This window comes from Sus scrofa, chromosome 7 (genome assembly GCF_054392235.1).
Source record: "Sus scrofa isolate SSC_HxYL_T2T_F1_AM1 chromosome 7, Sscrofa_HxYL_maternal_Yorkshire_Landrace_v2.0, whole genome shotgun sequence".
Taxonomy (NCBI): domain Eukaryota; kingdom Metazoa; phylum Chordata; class Mammalia; order Artiodactyla; family Suidae; genus Sus; species Sus scrofa.
The window spans coordinates 76,548,712-76,575,547 of NC_139389.1; the positions used below are offsets into that span (position 1 = coordinate 76,548,712).

The following is a 26,836-nucleotide window of genomic DNA, read 5'->3' on the forward strand; positions in this document are numbered from 1 at the left end:
GATTACACAAATTAGATGAAGGCAAAAGAGAGCCATCCTGTGCTGTGATGGTTAATTTTATGGCAGTTTGACTGGACCACAGGGTACCCAGATGTTTGGTTTAACATTTTTCTGGGTGTGCCTGTGAGAGTGTGTCTGGATTGATTCCACTGACTGAGTAAAGCAGATTGCCCTCAGCCAGTGCATTGAAGACCTGAACAGAACAAAGAGGCAGAGGCAGAGAGAATGTGCTCTCTCTGTTCTTCTTCTGCCTCCAGACTGAGATTGACTAAAATTTATACCATCAGTTCTCCTGGGTCTCCAGCTTGCTAACTGCACATCTTGGGACTTCTCAGTCCCCTTAACCATGTAAACCAGTTCCTTAGTACTATCTATCTCTCTCTGTCTGTCTGTCTGCCTACCTACCTGCCTATCTATAGTTCCTATTGGTTCTACTTCTCTGAAGAACCTAGATTAATATAAATGGCTATGGCACTTAATTGCTATTTAAAAAAAAAAAAAAAGGTGACTGTATAGACTGTGGACTCATGTGACTTCCTAGAGAATATATAGAAAGGAAAAAAAAAGAGAGAGAGAGAAGCTGAACATAACTTTGCTTCCAGCCATAAAAAAGTAAAAGCAGGATTTACCCTATAAATACCCCATCACTGCTGCAGCCCCACCAACACACATAAACACACACACACACACTTTGAAAAAGTGGAAAACTGGACCAAAATATATAAAACTACATCTTCAGACATAGGACAATAGGCAGGAAGACCACAATCCTTAAAAGAAGGGAAAAAAGAGAACGAGCCCTAGGACTACCCCAGTTTACTACCCTGGAGGCAGTTTTCAGGGTGCAGCACAGGAAGGGGGCATCCAAACAAAGCCCAGTAACATTGTTGAACTGAGAAAAAAGAATCAGTTAAGTGAAGCCAAGGCAGTGAGAATTTACAGGACAGAATATCAGAGAGGGAGCAACACAGAGAACTCTAGAGCACCGCACAGGAGGCCTGGAGAGTCTTTGGCCCGGTGCTCATCTGTGCAGGAATAAGAGGAAATTCCCTGAGACTGAGGAAAGAATCGGCAGAGAGTTGCAAACTGTCCACTTCACAAAGATCACGAACACCTGGGAACAGTTTCTATGTTCCCACCAGCCAGAGAGGAAAAATCTCACAGTACATGGTAGAGTCCTCCAAAAGTTATCCCAGTTGTACCGGGTAAATTAGCCCTAGACTAAAGCTGCTCTGGACCCACCACAAGTTTTAATAGCCTCAAAAGAATCAAACTAATTCCAAGTAACTTAACTGCATATGACAGGAATGGCAAACTTTTTCTATAAAGAACCAGACAATAAACATTTTTTTTTTTTATATGGATGAACCTCTTGAACTGGGCAGAGTGTGTCAAGAAATTCATAACGATTTGGGCTGAGCAAGATTACATTCAATTAAAGATGAAACAAATACTTAGGTGGGCCTTGCTGACCATGTAGCTAAAACCATTCCCACTTATTGTATAAATAAACTAAGACTTGGAGAGTTTAAGTCAACTTGTCTAAAGTAAACAAAGGTAGTAACATAGCCTGCAGTCAGCATTTGACTACAAGTCTCTAAATTCTACCCCCCCTTGTCTTCTCTGCTCTCCTATATCCTTTAAAATAATTATGGGATAGCATAAAATACATTATACTGCTATTTCTGAGCTTTTTTTTTTTTTAATCTACGCCTGCAGCACATGGAAGTTCCCGGGCCAGGGGTCAAACCCATACCACAGCAGCAACCCAAGCAACCATAGTAACAACATCAGGTTCCTGATGAGCCACAAGAAAACTCCTCTGAGCATTTATTAACCAGATAACAAACAGCCTGAGGACATCTTTTGTTTTTATAGTCTATATTCTAATATGACTGCAGTGTCTGTGTTAATGATGATCATATTCAAGTATTACATTTTTGAAAAATTAAATTTTTCAAACATAGGTTATCAATTCCAAGTACCTTAACATCAGTACAGTAGACAAAATAAATGGAGAGAAAAGACCCAGTTCAACTCTCTACAGCAATTGTTTACAAAGTGCCATGTTTAAATAATATTTCCAAACGTTGAACAAAAACTAATTTCTTTGTAAGCACTCTCTTCCACATTACTTTAAAAAAGGAAGAAAAGAAAGTGAGGTCAATAATTTCCTGAAATCCACAACAAGCATTACTCAACTAGAAACAAGACTTCTGGCTTCTGGTTGAAGAACTTTCTACTAAACCAGTAGGTGTCCAAGTACAGTCTCTGGTCTTCAAGAGATCCCCAAGAAACTTTCAGATGATTCAAGAAAGTAAGACTAATTTCATAAAGTGCTAAGATATTATTTAGCATCTTTCACTGGATCAACTTTTACACTGATGGTCCAAAAGTAAGGATGGGTAGAAGTGATGGCACCTGAGCACAAATCTAGACAATGTCACCAAAGTGGACCAGTGGTCATCATATTCTTTCCTGTCATAAACTCAAGTAAAAATAAATGCCAGTCCTAGATGAAGTACTGAAATTTATTTAATTTATTAAATCTGGACCCAAAGCACACATCTTTTTAACACTCTGTGTGACAAAGGGAGGTACACATAAAGTACCTCTGCAGCACACTAATTACAATCCTCAAGGGAAAGCATTAGTGCAATTGAGTTGTAAGCTAACTAGTTTTACTTGAAAGACAAACTGACAGACAAACAATGGCTGCTCAGATTTGAGTATATGGCCTACAAAATGATATGAGCCCATCACTAAAAAGGACACAAGTGACAATATTTGTTGCCTATCCAAAATTAAAGCTATAACAAAATTAAACCTTTCAAGTAAAATTACAATTTTTGAAAAACCTATATTTGGCCACCATGAGTTTGACAGCTTCTCAATATTTAAAGAATTGCCTGCTAAGATCAGTAACAATACAGTATTGACAAATGGATTTTTTTTAATGGTATATAATGAAATGTATAGACATTTAGAAGACTGGCATAAGTCAATGAACTAATATTTTCTAAATAACCAATGTATGATGTTACAAAATCCAATTCAAAGTCTAAGATAGACCAAAGATTATAATATAACAGACTACGAAAGGTTCACTGATAGGTTCTCAAGAGTACACATTACAACTAATCTTCAAGAAACTACCACATCAAATTTTGATGTAGTATCAAAGAAGAAAACTGACACCTATTTGAAATGCCTTTTAAAATATCCTTCTCTTTTTCTATCTATCTGTCTGTGTGAAGCTGGAATTTCCCCATATACTTTGGCCAAAACAACATATTGCAACAGATCGAATGAAAAAGTAGATATGAAAATCTAGCAGTCCTTTATTAAGCCAGACATTTAAACAATTTACAAAGATATAAAATAATGCCACTTTTCTCACTAATTTTCTACTTGAGAAAAATATAGCTATTTTTCATTCAAATGTTATTTATGTTAACAAGTATGAGTTTGTCGTTACTTTTAATGAATTAATAAGGTTTTTCAATTTCTCAGTTTTAACTCTAACTTGATAAATATTAATAAATATAACCTTCATTAACAAAAGCTGTTCAAAATAATTTTTAAGGTCATAAAAGGCCCCAGACACCAAAAAGTTTGAGAACTACTGCACCATCTTCATGGTATAATGGAACACTCAGAAGAATTTAAAGAGTAAGCATATTTATAATATTTATAATCTAAACAGAAACCCTGAAAACATACAAATTTGTAGGAAAAAAGTCTGACTTCATCTCTGGTCAAACTTGGTTTAGGAAGTACATGACTGGTTTGTTTTGGAGGAAAGAGACAGAGAAGAGAAAAAGCCAACTCTAGCACAAACTTACAGATTCTCCAGAAAACCCCCAACTCCCCGCAGCCCTCAGTTACAATTACCATTTTCTGTCTCTGTCTGGAATTATGAAGAAACAGAAGTGGGTAGAGAGGAAGGAAGAAGGTTACAGAAATGAGACAAACCTCAGACATGTTTTAAACACAAAGGGCTATTTTGGGGTGTAGGTAGTAGAAGGTGGTAGATTATACTGTGATTTATAAGTGAAATATCCCATATATATTTTGTTCATGACAGATAGAATGTATCACCTATAGTCTCAATGTCCTTTTTTTTTTTTTTTTTTTTTTTTCTTTTTAGGGCCACACCTGTGGCACATGGCATTTCCCAGGCTAGAGGTCGAATCAGAGCTGCAGCTGCCGGCCTACACCACAGCCACTGCAATGCAGGATCCAAACCATGTCTGTGACCTACACCACAGCTCACAGCAACTTCAGATACTTAACCCACTGAGCAAGGCCAGGGATCAAATCCACATCCTCATGGATACTAGCGGGATTTGTTACCACTGAGCCTCAATGTCCTTTTTTTAATATCAAAATAAAAAAGACAATCTTTTCATTAAGTTTTTTAAATATGCCCAAGTCTTTTGTTCTTTTAAGTCTTATCAGTACCCAAGGTTGACTGGACCACACCACACAAAGATTACAAGTTCCTCTCTGTTTCCATGGTCCTCTGCTCATACCTTTGTATGGTACTTAGTGTGCTGACATTTCCCATCTCTCTGACTGTAAGCTCCTCTAGAGTAGCATTTGCATCTTATTCATCTTTTTTCCCTGGAGCACAGTACAGTATCATTATAGACATGCTCAGTAAGTGATTCCCAAATGATTGCTTTCCCAAAGGCCAAGTATACAATATACTTTATCAAAATATATATTCAAAATAAAAAAAAATTTTAAACACAAATTGTACACAGATATCTTCAAAATTGTAGTTCATAAATTGAAAACTTAAACATATTGCCAAATTTAAAATATAATTTTTAATTATTTTATTTAGCCTTACTAAAAATGATGACCACTTCCTCCTAAAACCCCCCTTGGTTTCCACGGTACGGTTTTTTCCTTGTCTTCTTTCTACTTCACTGGTCACTCTTTCACAATCTTTCTCTGATAACCTTAGGTTATTTCCCCCAATTCTATCCTCGGTCCTATATTTGACTCCCTCTAAAACTCTTCTGGGTCACCTTATCTATATCACAATTTCTCAACCCCCAGAAAAACTGACATTTTGGACCAGGCAATATGTTGTTGCAAAAGGGATGTCTTGTGCATTGTTTGGTACTCAGCAGCAACTCTGGTATCTCTCACCAGCTCCCCCAGTTATGACAATCAAAAATGTCTTTAGTCATTGCCAAATGTCTCCTGGGGGGGGCAAAATCACTCCTGGTTGAAAATCACTGACCTAAACTAACAACTTCAACTATCACTTATATATATACTGATTCCCAAATCTGTATCTTTAGCCCAAACCTCCCTCCTTAATTCTCTCTCTCTCTTTTTTTTTTGGTTTGTTTGTTTGTTTCCCTCCTTAACTCTCAACACATTCTAGTCACCTACTAACTCTCTTAGGCTCCTTGGATGTCAAAGTTTAAAACTTAAACTCGGAGTTCCCGTCGTGGTACAGTGGTTAACGAATCCGACTAGGAACCATGAGGTTGCGGGTTCGGTCCCTGACCTTGCTCAGTGGGTTAACGATCCGGCGTTGCCGTGAGCTGTGGTGTAGGTTGCAGACGAGGCTCGAATCCCGTGTTGCTGTGGCTCTGGCGTAGGCCAGTGGCTACAGCTCTGATTAGACCCCTAGCCTGGGAACCTCCACATGCCGCGGGAGCGGCCCAAAGAAATAGCAAAAAAAGACAAAAAAAAAAAAAAAAACTTAAACTCATCACTGTTTTCCTTAAATTTATTCTTTTCCTATCTGCTCCATTTTGACAAGTGACACAACTATCCATACACTCAACCCAGAAATCTTGAAGCCATCCTAAAGACCTTTTTCTCATTCATATTCAATGAATTATCAAACCCTATTCATTCAATCTCTTTAATTTCTCTCAGTTAGGTCCCTCCTGCATCTTCTCTACTAGCCCAGACTTAAACCAGGCCTCATTACATCTCACCTGGATCACTGCAATAGCATCCTAACTGGTCCTCTCTCTCGTCTGGTCCCATCATTTTACCTCCATAATGTTGCCAAAGTGATCCTCCTAGAACTCTAAACTGACAGTGTCATTCACCTCCCTAAAATTCATGATAGTATCACACAGCCTCTGATTACACTTCAGCTCCTCAAATAAGCACAAGAAGACATTTATGACTGTACCCTGACCAAGCTTTCTGGCCCTAATCTTACTCCTGCAACTCACCATGGAGACTCTTCACTTCATGCCAAACAACTTGCATTCTGCAGGTTTTTAACACAAGATATTCCCCTCTGCCTAGACTGTCCTCCTCACTGTCAACCTCCAATCTCTTCTTAAAACAAACTCCTGGCTCCTCTAGCTTTCAAAACTTAGTTCAAAATTCACCTCCTCCAGGAAATCGTTCCTAAACTCCCAGTTTATAGTCAACATCTCTGGGTCCACACACACACACAAAGACACACACACACAAAGTGCTTATACTTCTACGACAGTATTTACTTCTGCTTTTGATGCTTATGATCACTGGCTAATGTGTTTTACTATAAGCTCCTGAGAGCAGGATCAAATTTTATTTAAGCTGACAGCCAGAGAATCAAGTATTTCTCATGTCTACTAACTACATAGACGATATCGAATAAATGTTTGCTAAATAAACAGGAATAACATCTCCTTCAACATTTCACTTTTGATAAAACTGCAAGTTTAAAAACTAAGTTTAAAATAAACATAGTTTATTTAAAGGACAAAAATTTTTATCTTATGCCAGTGCTAGTTAAGTTGCAAGAAACAAAACTGTTAAGGATGCTTCACTTATATATGCATATGTGTGGATATCCTTTTTTCAGCCACAGAATCTGTAATAAACATCTATTTTTTAAAAAGCCCTGGAGTTCCCAGCGTGGCTCAACAGAAACAAATCCAACTAGTATCTGTGAGGACGCAGATTTGATCTTTGGCCTCACTCAGTAGGTCGGGGATCTGGCGTTGCCATGAGTTGTCAGGTAGGTTGCAGGTGCAGTTTGGATCTGGCATTGCTATGGCTGGGACATAAGCTGGCAGCTACAGCTCCAATTTGACCCAAGCCTGGGAACTTTATATGCCGCGGGTGAGGCCCTAAAAAGAAAAAAAAAGGCCCCAAGTGTTCTTCTAATGACTATGGTGCCTATGAATATATTCAAACAGAGCCATCAAAATCAGGTCCTCCTGATTACTAAGACTGGTATCTCAATTTTTAGTTACTATTTGTGCCCAATCTGACAGTAAGAACATCCTTGCCTATGTGAGGCTTCTCAATCCAGTGCATAATACACAGAATGAAATTGTGCCGTTGTTCGTTTGAAATAAGAAAGTGGCTTACAGCTGCATCTGTCTTTATCTTATAACCATCAGTTAAAATGTAGCCCTTACATTAGAATGCCAATCCCCAGTATACTACTATATTTAAAATGAAATAGCATTACATGTCCCCCATAAACTGCAAACAATAAGAAGCCAAACTTTCAGATCTAGACTTTGATACCAGCTTCCTGTCTCCACCCCCATGTATCAGAAATTCCGCATGTCTCACCCAGACCCTCTTAACCTCATTCATATTTCATTCCAGCCACCACTGTGGCAACCAGTTCTGCTTGGGCTCTGACCAATGTCACAGAGGAACTATCCGATAGTACCTCATTTCAGGCCTACATTACTGTGTGTCTCTCACCTTCCACCCAAAAACTTCCATGTTGACACCAAAGATGGAACACTGCCAGACACCAGAGGACTGAGCCAGGACTCATTCATACAGAACTTGGAAATGCAGGGGAATTAAGCCTAAGCTGAGCCTCTGATCACTAGAAGATGGACATCAATTAAATAAATCTTCCCCTTTCCTCCCAGATAGATTGTCTTAAGAAGAGTTTATACAATAACATGCAGTAAGGCAAGCTGTCATGGTTAGTGACAGCCGGCTTGATAGCATATTTTCCTATTGGCTCTCTCCCCTTTTCTACTTCCTCAGCCAGGTTTTGCACTCCCTAATAAGTTATTAATGCATAGGACTCTGCTTTCTGGGGAGCCAAATTTATTTTACTTTATTTTATTTATTTATTTATTTATTTATTTGTCTTTTTGCCTTTTTCTAGGGCCACTTCCGCAGCATATGGAGGTTCCCAGGCTAGGGATCTAATTGCAGATGTAGCTGCCAGCCTACGCCAGGGCCACAGCAACGCGGAATCCAAGCTGAGTCTGCAACCTACACCACAGCTCAGGGCAACGCCAGATCCTTAACCCACTGAGCAAGGCCAGGGATCAAACCCAAGACCTCATGGTTCCTAGTCAGATTCATTAACCACTGAGCCACAACGGGAACTCCCAAATTTTAGACATTCTACCACTTCAAGAAAAGTCTGTGGTTTGTATACTACAAGGGAAATCCCAAAGCCCATTAAACTGCAAGCTGTTATTTCTGCTTTCTTTTCCTTAATTAAAAAACCTCAGAGATAGCAGAATAAAATCAAAACTTTACCGTCACTGCTTCCTCATACACCATTTCTCTAAACCTATTACAAATACCAATCTCCAGAATAAACAGACTCAAATAAGATCTCTTTACCAATACATTCATATAATAATCTTTGCCCAAGCACTATTTTAGCCTAACAATGTGGGTGGTCTGAGGAAAAGAATTTCCCCAAAAATTCTCAAAACTCAAATTACTAACCATATAGGTTCTTTCTCTTTTCCTAAAGATGGAAAAAAGTAGTGTATAACAAAGAATTATTGCTAAGATAATATCTTTAACCTGCCTATATTAGTCATTAAAATACACTATGTTTGCAAATTAAGTTACTCATATACCCAAAGCAGAAAGTAAAGCATATAGCTAACATGCAAGAACTGTAGCAAGAAACTTTTTCATTTACTCTACTAAGATTTATTGAACATCTACTATATAGCCAAGTAAAAGCAAAGCAAACCAAGTCAGAAAGCCTCTGCTCTGGATGTTGTATTGCTTGATAGAGGAGATTTTTAAAATATCAAACAGGTTACTCAAAAATTCTATCCTTGCAATTAGAATAAGGATAGTGAGGAGTCAGAGAAGGAGTCGTGGAAGATGAAACATTAAAACTGAGACCTGCTAAGTAGAAATTAGTTTTGGGGGAGGCATGAAAGACAGTAGAGGTAGATGGCATTTCAGGCAGAGAGAATAAAATACGTGAGGGTTCTCAGCAGAAAGCATGGCGTAATTGAGGAATAGATGCCACTGTGACAGCTGTTCCCTGAAGGCAAGCTTGCTGGACATGAGGCCACAGAAGTCGATAGATGGAAGATGAGGACCAAATTATAGAGGGCTTTATAACATTCATAATGTTGCAAATGGTGATACTGGTAACAATAACATTAAGGATTTTAAGTATAATAAATTATATCTGTGATATGAAAATATAAAGTTAGGATGCCATTTATAAAAACTTGTAAGCTAGTGAAGTTTCCAAACTGAAGATCTGAGAAGGCTTAGAGCCAAGCTTACTAAACCTCCCAATGAAACATCACTATTCTACTTTCTCCCTATTCTGTAATGATTGTTCTTTTAAAGAACAGATTGATTCACTAGGTCAATATACTGGATACTTATTGAAGAAACCCTGTATTGTTACATCCAATACTGGTAATACTGCCAGTGGAAATCTACCCAAGGTTTTTTCCCAATTATTGTTCTTTTTTCCTTTTTTTTTTTTTTTTTTTTGCATCTCAGGACCACACCTGTGGCATATGGAAGTTCTCAGGTTAGGGATCGAATTGGAGCTGCAGCTGCCAGCCACAGCAACATGGCAATGCCGATCCTTAACCCACAGAGCAAGGCCAGGGATCAAACCTGCATCCTCATGAATACTAGTTCGGTTTGTAACTCCTTGGGCCACAACAGGAACTCCCCCAATTATTTATCATCATGGTGAAACATACACACAATAAAATTTACCATCTTAATCATTAAGTGTATGGTTCAGTGGTATTAAATACAATGTCATCCCACCATCATCACCATCCCTCTCTATACTCTTTTCATCTTATAAAACTGAAATTCCATAACCATTAATAATAACTCTCCATTTCTCCCAGCTCCTGGCAACTACCATTTCACTTTCCATCTTTAGGAGGTTAACTAATCTAAGTATCTCACATAAGCGGAATCATAAGGTATTTCTCTTTTTGTGATTGGCTTTATTTCACTCGGCATAACGTCTCAAGGTTCATCCATGTTTCAGGATATGTCAGAATTTACTTTTAAGGCTGAATAATATTACACTGCATTATATACCACATTTTTTTTATCCATTCATCTACTGATGGACACTCAGGTAGCTTCTATATTTTAGCTACTGTGAATAATGCTGCTGTGGGGACTTCCCTTCGTGGCTCAGCAGTTAAAGAACCTGACTAGGATCCATGAGGATGTGTGTTCAATCCCTGGCCTTGCTGAGTGGGTTAAGGATTCAGCGTAGCTGTGAGCTGTGGTGTAGGTAGCAGATGCGGCTTGGATCCCGTGTTGCTGTGGCTGTGGTGTAGGCCGGTTGCTGTGGCTGTGGTGTAGACCGGCAGCTAGCTCCAGTTGGACCTCTAGCCTGGGAACCTCCACATGCTGCAGGTATGGCCCCCCCAAAAAAAATTAATGCTGCTGTGAACACGGATGCACAAAATTTATCCAATCTTGATGAACAAAATGTCATTTAAATCCACTACCCTGTATAAATGCATTCCACATACACAAAATCTAGAGTGGAAGTTCAGAAGGAAAGTAAAAAAGATGCCTTATTTCATCTTTTTTTTTTTTTTTTTTTTTTTTTTTTTGGTAGCATGTCTAATTTCTCTTCCCTCTGGCTAGCCTCACCAAATCTAAACAATCAAAACTTCTCATGCCTCTTAGAATAATTTAATTATTAATGAATGGTCTCTTGCCTTTTCCCATGGAGTTCCCAATTCATGGATGAATATTCCCCATATCTTCCACCTTCAAAACTCATTTTATATCCTCCTTTCATGAAACTACTTTCCTTTTCAAATGCTTTACTTTCTGTTAACTTAAGGGGGGAAGGCAGCACATGTTTTGTTAAAATACCCCTAAAAGGTTTCTAAGGTACCCAGGGAATTATTAAAGTAACTATGAATCAGCAATAATGGGTTCTATTCTAAAAAGCAAAAATTTCAGCAATTACATAAGTAAAAATAGAGTATTGCAAATAAAATTGCAGCTATCCTTCCGGAATACCTAACAATAACAAGTTTCTTTTAATTTTTCTCATCTGAGAGACGATATTAAAAATGTGCTGATAATGTTGAGAACCACTGAAAAATGATCAAAAGTTTAGGAAATCAGAAAAAAAAAAGTTTCTTCCAGTCTAGGACTAGACAAGAAAAAAAAACATGAAGTACAAATAGCCTTAACAGATATGCCCACATTATAAATGTACCCTACTATTAATCTACACACTTAAGGGCAACCCTCTGATTATAACTCAAAAAATGAAAGAGGCGTAAAAGCACACCAATCTCATTTTGGGGCAAGTGCTAATCATAAACACAAAGACGTATGATCTATTTGACATAAATACAAGTCACATCTGGTCAATACTATTTGCTATCATCCTGTGAAAGAAAACAAAATTTAACAGGTAGTAGCTACTAAAATATATTTAGTTGTTCTGTATATAAATAAAATATTCTTCAATGACTTTACCTGCTGCAACTCCTGGCTAAGATGGTTTGCAGCAGAGCAAGCAGAACTCCAAAACCAGCTACCTACTCTTTGGCTCAGGATTGTCAAATAAAAAAGGAAAAGGGTTTTACCACACTAAACAGGTATTCAGTTCAGTCAATTCAATAACCTGTGCAAGAAACAATAAGCCAAGCAAAGAGAAGGATGGATTTTTGTTTTGATAAACTACTGCAATAGAATGCTTCAAAGAACATAGATCTCATCTCTGAGACATTTTAAAGATAAAAGTGCCTAAAGCCAGAGCAAACCCAAACAACTTTTTAGGATTCCTTTAACTTCTGACTATGTTAGGAATATCATTTTACATTAATAATCTAGGTGTGAAAAAGATTGTAAACATAATCCAGGAGGGCAGCGAGAAAAAACTCAATCCTGGAGTTCCCGTCATGGCTCAGCAGAAACGAATCTGACTAGCATCCATGAGGTTGCAGGTTTGATCCCTGGCCTTGCTCAGTGGGTTAAGGATCCAGTGTTGCCAGGAGCTGTGGTGCTGGTCACAGACACAGCTTGGATCCCAAGTGGCTGTGGCTGTGGCTGTGGCACAGGCCAGCAGCTACAGCTCTTATTCGACCCCTAGCCTGGGAACCTCCATATGCTGCGGGTGTGGCCCTAAAAAAAAAAAAAAAAAAAACTCATTCTATAACACTGTGATTATGGAATACATCTCAGATCCTTTCCCAAAAATGATTAGAGGAATTCTACCATCAGATGAAACCCAAGGGTCCACAAGACAATGACCAGAAGAAGCAAATTATAAATAAGAAGTTTTGGGAGCTCCATCTATTAGATCAGAATTTAATCATCCATGTCAATAACTTTACTAACACCCTTAACTTTCTTCCTTGGAAGGAAACAAGGTAATTTTAGGAGTGAGTAGAATTCACTTTCATTCTTTATGCACTTAAATTACCTTAAAGAAATCTCAGTCACTTTCCTATAGTTCTTACTGGAGATGAGAGCCATTATTATAAAAGGTCATTTGCCCAAGCTGATTTTCCATTTTCTCTTTCTCATAAACCCATACACAAATTCATCCCTAAACTTGAAAAATGCTTAATATCTTAAGAGAGACCGAGCAGACTACTCTGACAGAAGTACAAAATTTCTACCCTGCAACAAACAAAAAGTGAATATTACTCAAAAAAAGTCTCATGGTTAATCATTAATAAACACTGTGTCATCCTCAACAAAATTACTTGACATTTCAATTTTAGTAACCTTTCTTCAAACGTCTTAAAATTATTAGCCAAGTACATTAAGAGACATTCTTTAGTGAAACTAGGTAGCAATAAATTCACAAGTATTCTTTTTTTATTTTTATTTTTTTTGACTTTTGTCTTTTTTAGGGCCGCACCCGCGGCATATGGAGGTTCCCAGGCTAGGGGTCTAATCAGAGCTACAGCTGCCAGCCTATACCACAGCCACTGCAATGCCTAATCTGTGACCTACACCACAGCGCACGGCAATGCAGGATCCTTAACCCACTAATCGAGGCCAGGGATCAAACCTGCAACCTCATGGTTCCTAGTCAGATTCGTTTCCGCTTCGCCGCGATGGGAACTTCAAATTCACAAGTATTCTAAAGGTGATTTATCATTACAAAATTGTAAAAGAAAGCAGATTTCTACCATTAAGTGTCATTTGAGAAAGCTTAGCAAAAACCCTCAACAAAAAAGAGTACTACATTAGTGAAATGTAACAACACATTCCTATCTGCAACTACCAATTTATATTCATTTGCAATTTCAATAGAAAACTTTTCTACTCAATAATTTCTAGAACTATAATTTGGCCATTCTATAATATGAAATTTGCATATTATGTTATTTAGGAAGTTTTAAAAGAGAAAAATGACCAGTATTTTTTTCTTTAAAAAAAGGTTAATCCACCTTTAGATGAAAATTTTTCAAACCACACATGAATCTTATTCCAAATTCCATTAGGTTTCCAAAGCAACTGGTCATTTGCAGCCATTACAACAGCTGTTGAGGTTTTTGTACAAACTCTTTTCACAAACTTGCTAGACTTTCCATCACCATAATTTTGCATACTAACTTAGACAAATCACTTTCGTCATTTTAAGCTAACAGAAACATTCTCAGCCTAGGAAACCCCAAGCTATTATAAACTTAAATTTTTCTTCCATTACTGAATTCACTTCTCTAGAAGCAAATGTAAAATTTTCCTTGATAATTAAGGCTAAAATAATCCTAAGTACAAAAAGTATGCTTTTTCTACCATCTCCTCAAAAAGAAAAAAAATTTAAGAGAATGTGAATAAATGTATAATCTGCCAATCTTATGGAGTTTTAAAGTGAACAAGTAGACTAAAACTATATTACTAAATGTCTAAGTAATGAAGAGAAAGGGACAATCTCAAAGTCCCACCGTGCCTACAGTTGTCTAGCTAAGTCCAAGAACAGAGGAACATTTATAAAGCTGAGATTCCACCCACCGTTCTATTTCCCCAAAATCTGAATCGCTGAAAACAAATCTTTCACAGTTTTTCTTATTGTTAATTAGATAATTTCATGTTGCACTGTGTTTTCTATAATAGAGAGTACTACAGGATAAATTAATATGACAAAAATGTACAAATGTCAAAATGATGCCAATTAGTATAATGGTGGCAGGTTTCTCTATGATTCAAAAAATAATTTATAAGATGGGCTTTCAAGAATCCACATTCTTTTAAGTGAATGTCTTAATCATTCAGTTTATTTCTTGGGGGACTTAAGATCAGCTTGTCAACACAAAAAAAAGTATTCTTCTCAGGCTTTCTAAGATTTCAGTAGCTCATTTTTTACCAGGAAGTCTATTTAACAGTAGCCAATTTGCAAAGATTAAATTTAAGATTACAGCTTCAGTAAAACAAGAAGAAAGAAATTGAAGTTCACTTCAAGTATTTGTATTGGCAGAGACTGAACTACTAAAGACAGACTGAACTACTTAAGGAAAGACTGACACCCAGGGCTCCACTGTGCCATCACTCATGCGTTGCACACACTAGTTTCCACATTACTTTAATCAAGAGATAGACATAATGAATCTAGCATTTAAAGTATGCAAATTCATTATTCCTTTTTTGTGGAAGTTTGACATTTTGGCTCATGTTACATATTTGCAAACTAAGTATGCATTCCACCAAAAGAGCAAAGAACAAAGCAACCAGAACAACTTAGCTTTTTAAAGTTTTCACAAGACAAGAAAACAAGTAAGTGGGTATTTGTAATACAAGACTGCTAAGGTCAATTTTTTTTTTTTTTTTTTTTTTTGCTTTTTAGGGCCACACCCACAACATATGGAGGTTCCCAGGCTAGGGGTTCAACTGGAGCTGTTGCTGCTGGCCTACACCAAAGCCACAGCAATGCAGGATCCATGCCTCGTCTGCAACCTACACACAGCTCACGGCAACATCGGATCCTTAACCCACTGAGCAAGGCCAGGGATCAAACCCACATCCTCATTGATCCTGTTTGGGTTTGTTAACCACTGAGCCACAACAGGAATTCCATGACTGCTAGGGTCAATTTTATCATCACTTGTTCTTCAAATTTCCTTCAAAATGACAGTGAGACTCCTTATTATCTCATAAACAGTTATTCATAACTTAACGTTGAAACTACTTCAACAACTATACCACAAACAAAAGCACCTTAAATAGGAGACAATGTCTAATAACCTAATTTTTAATGAAAAACAAAAAATACTTCTATTATGTACACATAAAACCTAATACACACTCTTCAGTAAATATAGTCATCTTTTCCTAGATTCATAGGAAATAAAAGACTCAATAAGAAACAAAAGAAATTATTCAATTTTATATTCTTACTATAATTAGAAATAAATTTTAATAATCTAATGTCAGTGAAAATTATTTTTCAAGAAAAGTTAACAATGGTTCCAACTCTTCACTTTTTTTTTTTTTTTTTTTTTTTTTGTCTTTTTGCTATTTCTTGGGCCGCTCCCGCGGCATATGGAGGTTCCCAGGCTAGGGGTTGAATCGGAGCTGTGGCTGCCAGCCTACGCCAGAGCCACAGCAACGCGGGATCCGAGCCGTGTCTATGACCTACACCATAGCTCACGGCAACGCCGGATCGTTAACCCACTGAGCAAGGGCAGGGATCGAACCCGCAACCTCATGGTTCCTAGTTAGATTCGTTAACCACTGCGCCACGACGGGAACTCCCCGACTTTTCACTTTTTGATCATAGAAGTTCCTTGTTCTTAAAACTTCATATTTAATACTCTATAAGAAAATAACAGGAGTAGTAAATACTAAAGATTTACTCAAAAAAATCTTTAATAATGATGTCTTATTGATGGCAATGAAGGCTGTGGAGAGAAACCAGTGTTTTAGGGTATTTTCAAAAATACTTTAAGACAAATATAACAAAAATCTGATCAGAGAAAATAATTTTCATCTCTTCTAACACAAATATATTAGACACTTTCTATTTAAATACCTACATACATCCATATTTTTCTATAAAGAGACAATGATGAAAACAACAAGGTCCTATGGTATAGCACAGGGAACTATATTCAATATCCTATAATAAACCATAATGGAAAAGAACATGTATATATATACATATATATTCAGAAAGTGATTCCATTACTATATATGTATGTAACTGAATATATATACTATATACACATGTATGTGTATATATAGTAACTGAATTACTTTATATCCTAGAAATTAACACAACATTGCAAATCAACTATACTTCAATAAAATAAATTTAAAACAACAAAAAATATGATGACGAGCTAACTTTTGATCATTTATAGTGTGCCAAGCACTGTACTTTAAATGTACTACTTACAGCAATTTTGTAATTGAGTGATTACTTAACACCAAATCTGTCTGGTAAATACAACTGTTAATGCTGTATTACATATGGAGGTGGGGGGCTGAGGCAAAAAGAGGTTAAACAATTCATTCAAAGCCACACTGTTAATCAGTGACAGAAATGGAATTCAAACCTAGACAGTCTGGCTCCATATCTGATTGGGGAATTACTGTATCACACTGTGTATGAAGTATACATGGTACACGACACAATGCCTGACATCCAGCAGGTACTAAACTATTATACCATTTATCTCTTTACTTACTCTGTGACAATTCTGGATTTCCTTTCAGATTCATCATCTTTGGAATTGAAGGGCCATACACATCCACATCTAACAAACCAATGGCCTTAGACTGTAAGAAAACAGAATTTACCATAAAATTATTCCCTCTCGTCCTTAAAGATAAAATACATAGCAACAGTAAACTTGACTATAGAAAAGACAATTGGCAAAATATTCCAAAATCATAATCTAATTTTTTAAAGCAACAGTACAGTAAAAGAACAAACTGCAGGATAAATATTTTTTGTTGGTATACTAATCTGGTCTAGATAACTGACAAGAGAACTCCACCACACACAATTTAAACACTGTGGTTCAGATCTCCCATACTGTCACAAACAGACTTAAGATTTTTTGATCTGAGAACTAACAAATCATAGGCACACAATGTTAAATAATGGTTTTCGATGGCAAACATAACCCCAGGAAGATGGAGCATTGACTTTTGGAGAGACCATCTAACACACCAAAGAATACAAAATGAAGAGGAAAAAAAAAATCGTGGAAATAAGAACATAAAGCAAGTGAGAAATTCTCATGCAAATCTGGCCTGGAAATGCTAACGAGGATAGTGGCAGACATAATACAGAGACAACCTCTTACATGCAAGTCACAGTTAAACACCCGAAGCCTTCCAAAGAATTCATAAACAACTAAAACTGTTTCCTTTGATGATCCATCCAGCAGCCCAAGGGCAGCATATCCTGACTGGTCTTTTCACTAGCCTACAGCAGATTAACAAAGAAAGGCAAATAAAATTTGCTATTCCCAAATATGTCTTTTTTTCCTATTCGCACTACCACCTCCTGCTCTGTCTCCTTTGATAGATTAAATCAATTTGTTATTGGTTTTTCTCATACAGAAGCAAAGAGAATGCTAATACTAACTATGTGCTTTGAGTTATGTTTCCCCCAGAAATACAACTCTCTTCCCTCTCTCCATCCTGGCAAGATAAAACTCTTAACTTCTCAAAAAAAAAAAAAAAAAAAGTTCTTAAGCTAAACAATCTCTCATCTTCCATGTTATCTACCTATTTCCAGACACAAAATTATTTTTAAATCTTACTGTCTGGTTCCATAAATAGACAAAATAAGGTACATTCAAATTTATGTCCCTAATTTTACACTGACTGGAACTGCAGTTCTAAGAAAATCATTTTATGTTCCTGTGTGACTCGGAGAGACTAAAAAGGACTGGGGATGAATATGAGCCTCTACCAAAATCTCAGCTTAGTGTAAAATAAGTGAGAAAGGAGGGAGAACACATTACCTTTAATAGAATGGTGACATACAAAATTTGCGTTTGATACTTTCAAAAAAATCATTTGGAGTGTTAGCTTCCAACTTTCTCACCCCAAAGTAGGTATCACACCACCTTATAGGGTTGCTATGAGGCGTCAGTGTCAATGAGAAATGTAAATAAAATCCTGAGCAGAGTGCCTGGCACCCAGAAGGAATTCAAGTGGTGGGGAGATGTAATCAGGGAAAGTCTAGGTGTTTATTTGGGTGATTTAGGATGACATGTTTTTAGAGATTCTGATTTGTCCGCAGACTGGCTGTGGAACTCTAGTTTCTCCAGGTTCTTAATATAACACTGGTGACTAACTTCCCGCCATCCTTTTCTTCCTCCCTCCTTCCCTGACTGTCCCTCTTTCCCTTTCTCTTTCCTCTCTTCCCCCTGACCTTCTTTCCTTCCTTTCCTCTGTTTTCTTTTTATGTATGTAAGCATTGGTACTAAATTTAGGTCAGTCAGTAGTGACTCCTAGAGAGAATATACAGAGAACCTAACACACAGAAGATTCTCCATTATTCTTAGTACCAGTCTCCAGGAAGCAGAGGGAACCCTATAATCTTGTAATGTCCCTCCCTGTCTCCTCTATTCTAATGTGATAATGTGCAGTAGCAGCCATCTAGGTACATGTAAAATCCATTCCCACCACAGCCAATTTTAGGGTGGATCTTCAGTTATGTCTTAAACCATGATACCAAGGGCTCATTTTTAGACAAGCATGGGTTTCTTCTAGATAGATGATGACTGATTCTCCATAATATTTTGAAGGAAACTTGAAAATCTAGTGAGGATAAAATTGACCCTAGCATCTTCCATTGCAAACACCTACTCAGTTGCTTTTTGCTTCATGAAAACATAAACTTAAAAAACTAAGTTTGGGGGTTTTTTTGGTTTTGTTTTCTTTGTCTTTTTAGGGCCACACCAACAGCATATGGAAGTTTCGGGGCTAGGGATCGAATCAAAGCTGTACCTGCTGACCTACGCCACAGCCACAGCAAAGCCAGATCTCAGCCATGTCTGCAACCTACACTGAAGCTCATGGCAATGCCGGATCCTTAACCCACTGAGTGAGGTCAGGGATCAAACCTGCATCTTCACGGATGCTAGTCAGATTCTAACCCACTGAGCCACAGTGGAAACTTCCTTAAAAAACTAAGTTATTTTACTTGACAGGCATTTTTATAAGATGAATTTGAAACTTGGAATCTAATCCTTTCCAGTTATTATAAAAACAACATGAATATAAATGAAAATAAGGGGGAAAAATCTCTATTTTTTGTTTTTATTGGCATAATTGTTTTATGGTAGCTTTTAGTTTTATAGGTGTCACAAGAAAAGATGTGGAAAAGAGATGATAGTTGTAGCATTAGCAGACTCTTAGATACCAGTTAACAATTATCCACATTTTTTAAGATTTTAACCCCTCATTGAAAAATCTTTTTTTTTTTTTTTTTTTCTTTTTAGGGCCGCACCTGCAGCATAGGGAAGTCCCCAGGCTAGAAGTTGAATCAGAGCTGCAGCTGCTGGCCTACACAGCAATGCAGGATCCAAGTCACATCTGCAACCGATGCCACAGCTTGCAGCAATGCTGGATCCTTAACCCACTGAGTAAGGCCGGGGATGGAACCCACATTATCATGGATGCTAGTCAGGTTCTTAACCCACCAAGCCTCAACGGGAACTCCTGAAAGTCTTTTTACCCACAGTGAATTTAATTCTATTTTAATTAAACTAACTTTTTTTTTGTTTTTGTACTTTAAAAAGGAGTTAAGCTGAGTCGGAATTTCTCATTGAATGTCCCTACCTTTTTAAAGCTACCAGCCAACCTAAATTTAGTACCAATGCTTACATACATAAAAAGAAAACAGAGGAAAGGAAGGAAAGAAGGTCAGGGGGAAGAGAGGAAAGAGAAAGGGAAAGAGGGACAGTCAGGGAAGGAGGGAGGAAGAAAAGGATGGCGGGAAGTTAGTCACCAGTGTTATATTAAGAACCTGGAGAAACTAGAGTTCCACAGCCAGTCTGCGGACAAATCAGAATCTCTAAAAACATGTCATCCTAAATCACCCAAATAAACACCTAGACTTTCCCTGATTACATCTCCCCACCACTTGAATTCCTTCTGGGTGCCAGGCACTCTGCTCAGGATTTTATTTACATTTCTCATTGACACTGACGCCTCATAGCAACCCTATAAGGTGGTGTGATACCTACTTTGGGGTGAGAAAGTTGGAAGCTAACACTCCAAATGATTTTTTTTTAATGATTGTTTCTTAGAATGGAGTGGAATGGAAAGCTAAACAAGAAAAAAAAAAAGAGAGAGAGAGAGAAAGTTAAACACAAAAATGCTAACCTTAAAAAAAATTATAAAAAATAAAATAAAATTAAAAAAAATACAGTGGGAAAATTAAAAAAAATTATAAAAAATAAAATAAAATAAAAAATGTTAACCATATAAACCTCCAATTGAACATGATCTCTCTACAAAAGACAGATAAAAAGCAGGAGACAGCACACTTCTCCTTAAAGGGTCAAATAATAGGAAATATTTTAAGCCTTGTGGATCGTCTGCTCTGCAACAACTCAACCCTACCACTGTAGCACCAAAGCACACAGACAACATGTAAATGAATGAGCATGGCTGTGTGTCAGTAAAACTTTATTTACAAAACCAGACAGGATTTAGTCCACAGGTCATAGTTGGCTGACACTGATTTAGAAAATAAATTTTCTCATGACCAAGTTATTCAATCACCTAACAATGTAATTTTGGTAAGGTCAAGAGAAGGTGGGACACAGTCATCTTTCAGTGTCAGAGGAGCTACCTCTGTAAAGATCTACTTCTTTGCCCTTAACTGGTTAGTGTTTTTAAATAATAAAGAGCATGCATTTATAGCTATTTCACTGGAACTAAGTTAGTATGTCTTGCTTTGATTTTGTAAAATGTGAATGAAATCAATGTACATTACATAGAAATACCAGGAGTTTCTGCTGTGGTACAGGGTGTAAGAATTCAACTGTGGTGGCTCGGATCACTGCAGAGGCTCCAGTTCAATACCCAGCCCAGTGCAGCGGGTTAAAGGATCTAGCACTGCCACAGTTGTGGTGTAGGTCACTGCTGTGGATTGGATTCAATTCCTGGCCCAGGAACTTCCATATATCACAGGGGTAGCCATTAAAAAGGAAGGAAGGAAGGAAGGAAGGAAGGAAGGAAGGAAGGAAGGAAGGAAGGAAGGAAGGAAGGAAAGAAAGAAAGAAAGAAAGAAAGAAAGAAAGAAAGAAAGAAAGAAAGAAAGAGAGAAAGAGAGAAAGAGAGAAAGAGAGAAAGAGAGAAAGAGAGAAAGAGAGAAAGAGAGGAAGAGAGGAAGAGAGGAAGAGAGGAAGGAAGGAAGGAAGGAAGGAAGGAAGGAAGGAAGGACAGGCAAAGCTTGTGTTAGTTAAGGCATATGTACCTTGATTTGACACAGCTACTGAAGTGGTAAAATTACCACAGTTACAAAAATCAGCCTAGACATATTTTCAAGTCTAGAATTCAATAACATTCTAAAGATGCCAAATAAACTTCATTTTTTCATAATTTACTTCATTAATTTTCAATAGGCTCCTATTTTAAGTATATAAGTAATTTTTTAAACTTTCAAACACTTTGACCCTGTAGAGGAAGATATGAGCAAGGTAGGGCCATAAATAAACATATGCAGCTGGTTGTCCAACTACCTAAGTTTTGTGAATCCTTTCCACCTCATTCCTCCTAAAATAATTACATTTAGTCAAAAAAACTCCAATTAGTATTTTCTTTTTCTATAGTTTCAGCCAAGCCCAAAAGACTAATCACTACAAAAGCCTCATCAAATACATGACAAAGAAAAGAATTGTTACTATTATAAAACAGGCTCGCCATCTTTTATGTCCATTAACTAAACCTAATATGTTGGTACCCAATATTAACACTATTTTTTTCTGACTCTCGTGTAGCACTCAAAGTCTAGCAGCTGACAAGACAGATCAAACCCCAAGATACTACTTAGATTTTTGGATTTGATTTTTACAATTCATAACACCTTGCGAGAGCTGTAAAAGGTGGGAGAATTATTCAGAGTGATTATAATGTTTCATTACTATCACATGAAAGCTACAATTTGAGAGCTCACAAGTGCTATTTTTTGTGCTGGATTTCAAAGGCACCAACAGTATTGATACTGCTTTGTTCTTTCAACAGAATATATATTAAAGAAAACTGTAAAGCTTCATGACATGTTATTTTTATCCATGTCATTTACTAATAGGATCCATCAAAACAACATCTTAGAGTGGTCCACCTCATTATTTAAGTAAACATTTGTTTAAGACGAAGACCTACTTAAAGGTGTCATTTCCATAGAGGTACCCAGTTAATAATCCCATGATTTGCTGCACATAATATTATACATGATCTTAGAATGGTAATTAGGATTTATGCAATTTAAAGTTGAATCAGGAGTTCCCGTCGTGGCGCAGTGGTTAACGAATCCGACTAGGAACCATGAGGTTGCGGGTTCGGTCCCTGCCCTCGCTCAGTGGGTTAACGATCCAGCGTTGCCGTGAGCTGTGGTGTAGGTTGCAGACGTGGCTCGGATCCTGCGTTGCTGTGGCTCTGGTGTAGGCCGGTGGCTACAGCTCCGATTCAACCCCTAGCCTGGGAACCTCCATATGCCGCGGGAGCGGCCCAAGAAATAGCAACAACAACAACAACAACAACAACAAAAGACAAAAGACAAAAAGACAAAAAAAATTTAAAAATAAAAAAATAAATAAAGTTGAATCAGGGAGTTTCCTCTACGGTGCACCAGAAATGAATCAGACTAGTATCCATGAGGATGCAGGTTCGATCCTTGGCCTTGCCCAGTGGGTCAGGGATCTGATGTTGCCTTAAGCTGTGGTGTAGGCTGCAGACGAGGCTCAGATCCCACGTTGCACTGGCTGTGGCACAGGCCAGCTGTTTTAGCTCTGATTTGACCTCTAGCTTGGGAACTTCCTTATGCTGCAGGTGCATCCCTAAAAAGCAAAAAAATAAAGTGAATCAAATCTCTTCTTTCCTCTCTTTCTACCCAGTTTTAAGTCAAGATGCTGTACACAAGAATTTAATCTCTTAGTAGAGAAAAATATTCTCAAGATAGAATTTCTTAATTATACTAGCTAACATGAAGTAAGAATATGATCAACTATAATTCAACAAAAATAAATAAATATTGAGCTCCCACTGTGGCGCAACAGGATTGGCAGCATCTTGGGAGTGCTGAGACGCAAGTATGATCTGCAGCCTGGCACAGTGACTTAAGGATCCGGAGGCATTACCCTAGCTGTGCTTAGGTAGAGGCTGTGGTTTGGATCTGATCTGGGAGCTCCATATGTCATGGGGCAGCCAAAAAAAATGAAAAAAGAAAATTAAATAAATAAATATTAAAAATAAATAAATGAGAATCTATCAGAAGAACTAATGGTTGGACAGGTGATAAGAAAACAATTTCCTGTTATTTATCAAAGGACTTTCTGGGAGCTCCCATTGTGGTTCAGTGGGTTAAGAACCCGACTAGTATCCATGAAGATGAGAGTTTGATCCCTGGCCTTGTTCAGTGGGTCAAGGATCCAGCATTGCCACAAGCTGGAGTATAGGTCACAGATTCAGCTTAGAGCCAGTGTTGGTGTGGCTGTGGTGTAGGCCAGCAGCTGCAGCTCTGATTCAACCCCTAGCCTGGGAACTTCCATATGCCACAGGTGCGACCCTAAAAAGAAAAAAAACAAAAAACAAAAAAAAAGACTGTCTAAATCTTCAAGTGCAGTTAAGAAAGAGGAAAGGTGGAGTTCCCGTCATGGCTCAGTGGTTAACAAACTCAACTAGGATCCATGAGGACACAGGTTTGATTTCTGGCCTCACTCAGTGGGTTAAGGATCCGATATTGCCGTGAGCTGTGGTGTAGGTCACAGACTCGGCTCAGATCCCCTATTGCTGTGGATGTGGTTCAGGCTGATAGCTACAGCTCTAATTTGACCCCTAGCCTGAGAATCTCCATGTGCTGCAGGTGCAGTGCTAAAAAGCACACACACATACAAAAAGCAATTTTTAAACCAGCTCACTACCAAGATTACATTCAATCCAGGGTTTCAAACAGAAAGGTTGCACAGGAGTTTGGGTGGGTGGATGTGTGTGTGTGTGTGTGTGTGTGTGTGTGTGTGTGTGTGTGTTTCCTTTCCAGTGCAGGACAAGTAACATCTTTTTTAACAGGAAGCACTTCCCTTAAGTGCCATACTTTCATCTAGTAAGTAACAGAGAAAGCAAATTAGGGTTAAAACAATTAAGATTAAGAAAAGAAAAACCTTGAATCCTTGGCCTTTATAATTAAAGGGAAAAAAAGTAGTGACGTTCTCAGTAAGCCTTCAAAATTAGAGAAAAATTAGGAAGCCTTCTATCACCATGGCAATACAAATGCAGAAAAAGATACTTTTCGACACTAACCCCTAAAAATAATAGTCATTTCATCTGTATCATCAACCAGACACTTTTTTGACAGAATCTAAGCTGACAGACCTAGAAACCTAACCAAGCAAGAACCTTTCCCAAATCAGTTAAGGTTCTGCAGCAAAAGCTCTGAAAACCAACATCAATTCCTTCAGAATGTCCTTAACTAAACTGCAATGCAGGGAAGAGTATTTACAATTGCGACAGCAGCTTTTACAAAGAAAAGCAATGCAGCATCCACAGGAATCTGATGTGAGCAAAGCACCAGATCCACCCTCCAGACTCAAAATCATAGAAGCCAAGCAGTTAGATTTAAAACCCCTATCTTCATCTGCCCATTGCTCTCCTCCTCTCACCAGTGCTTTCAACAGTTTCCAACGCTGCCCTACCAAGGATCTGCAGCCCTTCGTATTCCTCAAGAAGATGTGATGGGGGAAATAAATCACTGAGAAAAAACATTGAGAGAGGAAAAATGAATTGGGGAGAGCCAAGTTAGGGAGGAAGGAGGAGAATAATTAAGAAAAAAGGACAGATTATTCTGTAAGAAGGATCTGGATAACTTCTTATTTACAGAATCAGATCATGAAATTCAAAGGGTGTGCAATAGTTTTGCCGCCAGTATGTTATAAATTAAACTAAGGAAGAATATACTAAATGTAAAATGTAGGTAACTGTTCTCTTTCTAACTCAAAAGCAAATTCAGCAACTTCCACTGCATTCAGAAGTGAAAGAATGAATTACTGGCAGCAAGATGCACTTTACCAAAAGAAATTTAAAAGGGAGGCCAAAGGGTGCTGAGATGGAAACACTCAGTCAATAGCTTCCTTAGAGCTATTCAACACAAAATTGCTACTACCTCTAATGGGAAATTTCAAAGCATATTGTGCATAATGCTTTCTACCTAAAACTACACGGAAAATAGAGGGGAAAAGCTGTTTGGGGCTTTTTATCTATCTGAAAATTACCTTATAAAACAGTATTTTCATTTTATTGTGTTTGGTAAGTGTGGTGCATGTAACTGTGTGCTTATAGAGGAAGAAGAAGATTAAGGAAGGAAAAATTCCTAAAACAACATTGACTTTAGGTGGCTTTAGGATCTAGTTTAACACACTTCTACCCTTACGTCACACAATTAATTAAAAACAAAAACACCTACAGGTGTGATAAATTCACTGAGTAATAAAAAATAAAAATAAAAAGTAAATAAAAATTTTAAAAAAACAAAAACACTGGCTTATCTTTAATTTTAATATTTAATATTAAGTTCCTTGTTCAGTACACTGAATTATTCTTATAAAAGACACCAGAAAGATAAAAACTCTTACCAAAGTGGGTACAGTGGGAACATACCGTAACATAATTAAAGCCATTTATGACAAACCCACAGCAAATATAACACTCAATGGAGAAAAGCTGAAAGCTTTCCCACTAAAATCTGGAACAAGACAATGATGTCCACTCTCACCACTGTTATTCAACATAGTACTGGAAGTCCTAGCCACAGCAGTCAGACAAACAAAACAAATAAAAGACATCCAAATAGGAAGAGAAGAGGTAAAACTGTCACTGTATGCAGATGACATGATACTATACATCGAAAACCCTAAGGACTCAACCCCAAAACTACTTAACTGATCAAAAAATTCAGCAACATAGCAGGACGTAAGATTAACATTCAGAAATCAGTCACATTTCTGTATACTAACAATGAAATATTAGAAAAGGAATACAAAAATAAAATGCCTTTTAAAATTGCACCCCAAAAAATCAAATACCTGGGAATACACCTGACCAAGGAGATAAAGCACTTATATGCCGAGAACTATAAAACATTAATCAAGGAAATTAAAGAGGGTGCAAAGAAATGGAAAGATATTCCCTGCTCCTGGGTTGGAAAAATTAATATTGTAAAAATGGCTATACTACCCAAAGCAATCTGCAGATTCAATACAATCCCTATCAAATTACCCACAACAATTTTCACAGAACTACAACAAACAATCCAAAAATTTATATGGAACCACAAAAGACCCAGAAGTGACAAAGCAATCCTGAGGAACAAAAAACCAAGCAGGAGGCATAACTTGCCCAGACTTCAGGCAATATGACAAAGCCACAGTCATCAAGACAGTGTGGTACTGGTACCAAAACAGAC

The 26,836-nt window shown here is 37.5% G+C and overlaps 1 protein-coding gene across 12 annotated transcripts in view; it reads right to left on the reverse strand.

Moving 5' to 3' along the window:
• The window catches only part of NUBPL (NUBP iron-sulfur cluster assembly factor, mitochondrial), a 241,101-nt gene that overhangs the window by 180,566 nt on the left and 33,699 nt on the right, over positions 1 to 26,836 (reverse strand). For all 12 annotated transcript variants that reach the window (XR_014810681.1, XR_014810680.1, XR_014810679.1 and 9 more), the window contains one exon: positions 16,878 to 16,968. Coding sequence is in view for 6 of the 12 variants with exons in the window: in XM_084969031.1 (XP_084825157.1) it covers positions 16,878 to 16,968 (91 nt within the window). In the remaining 6 variants the exon portion in view is untranslated. The remainder of the gene's footprint in view (positions 1 to 16,877; positions 16,969 to 26,836) is intronic.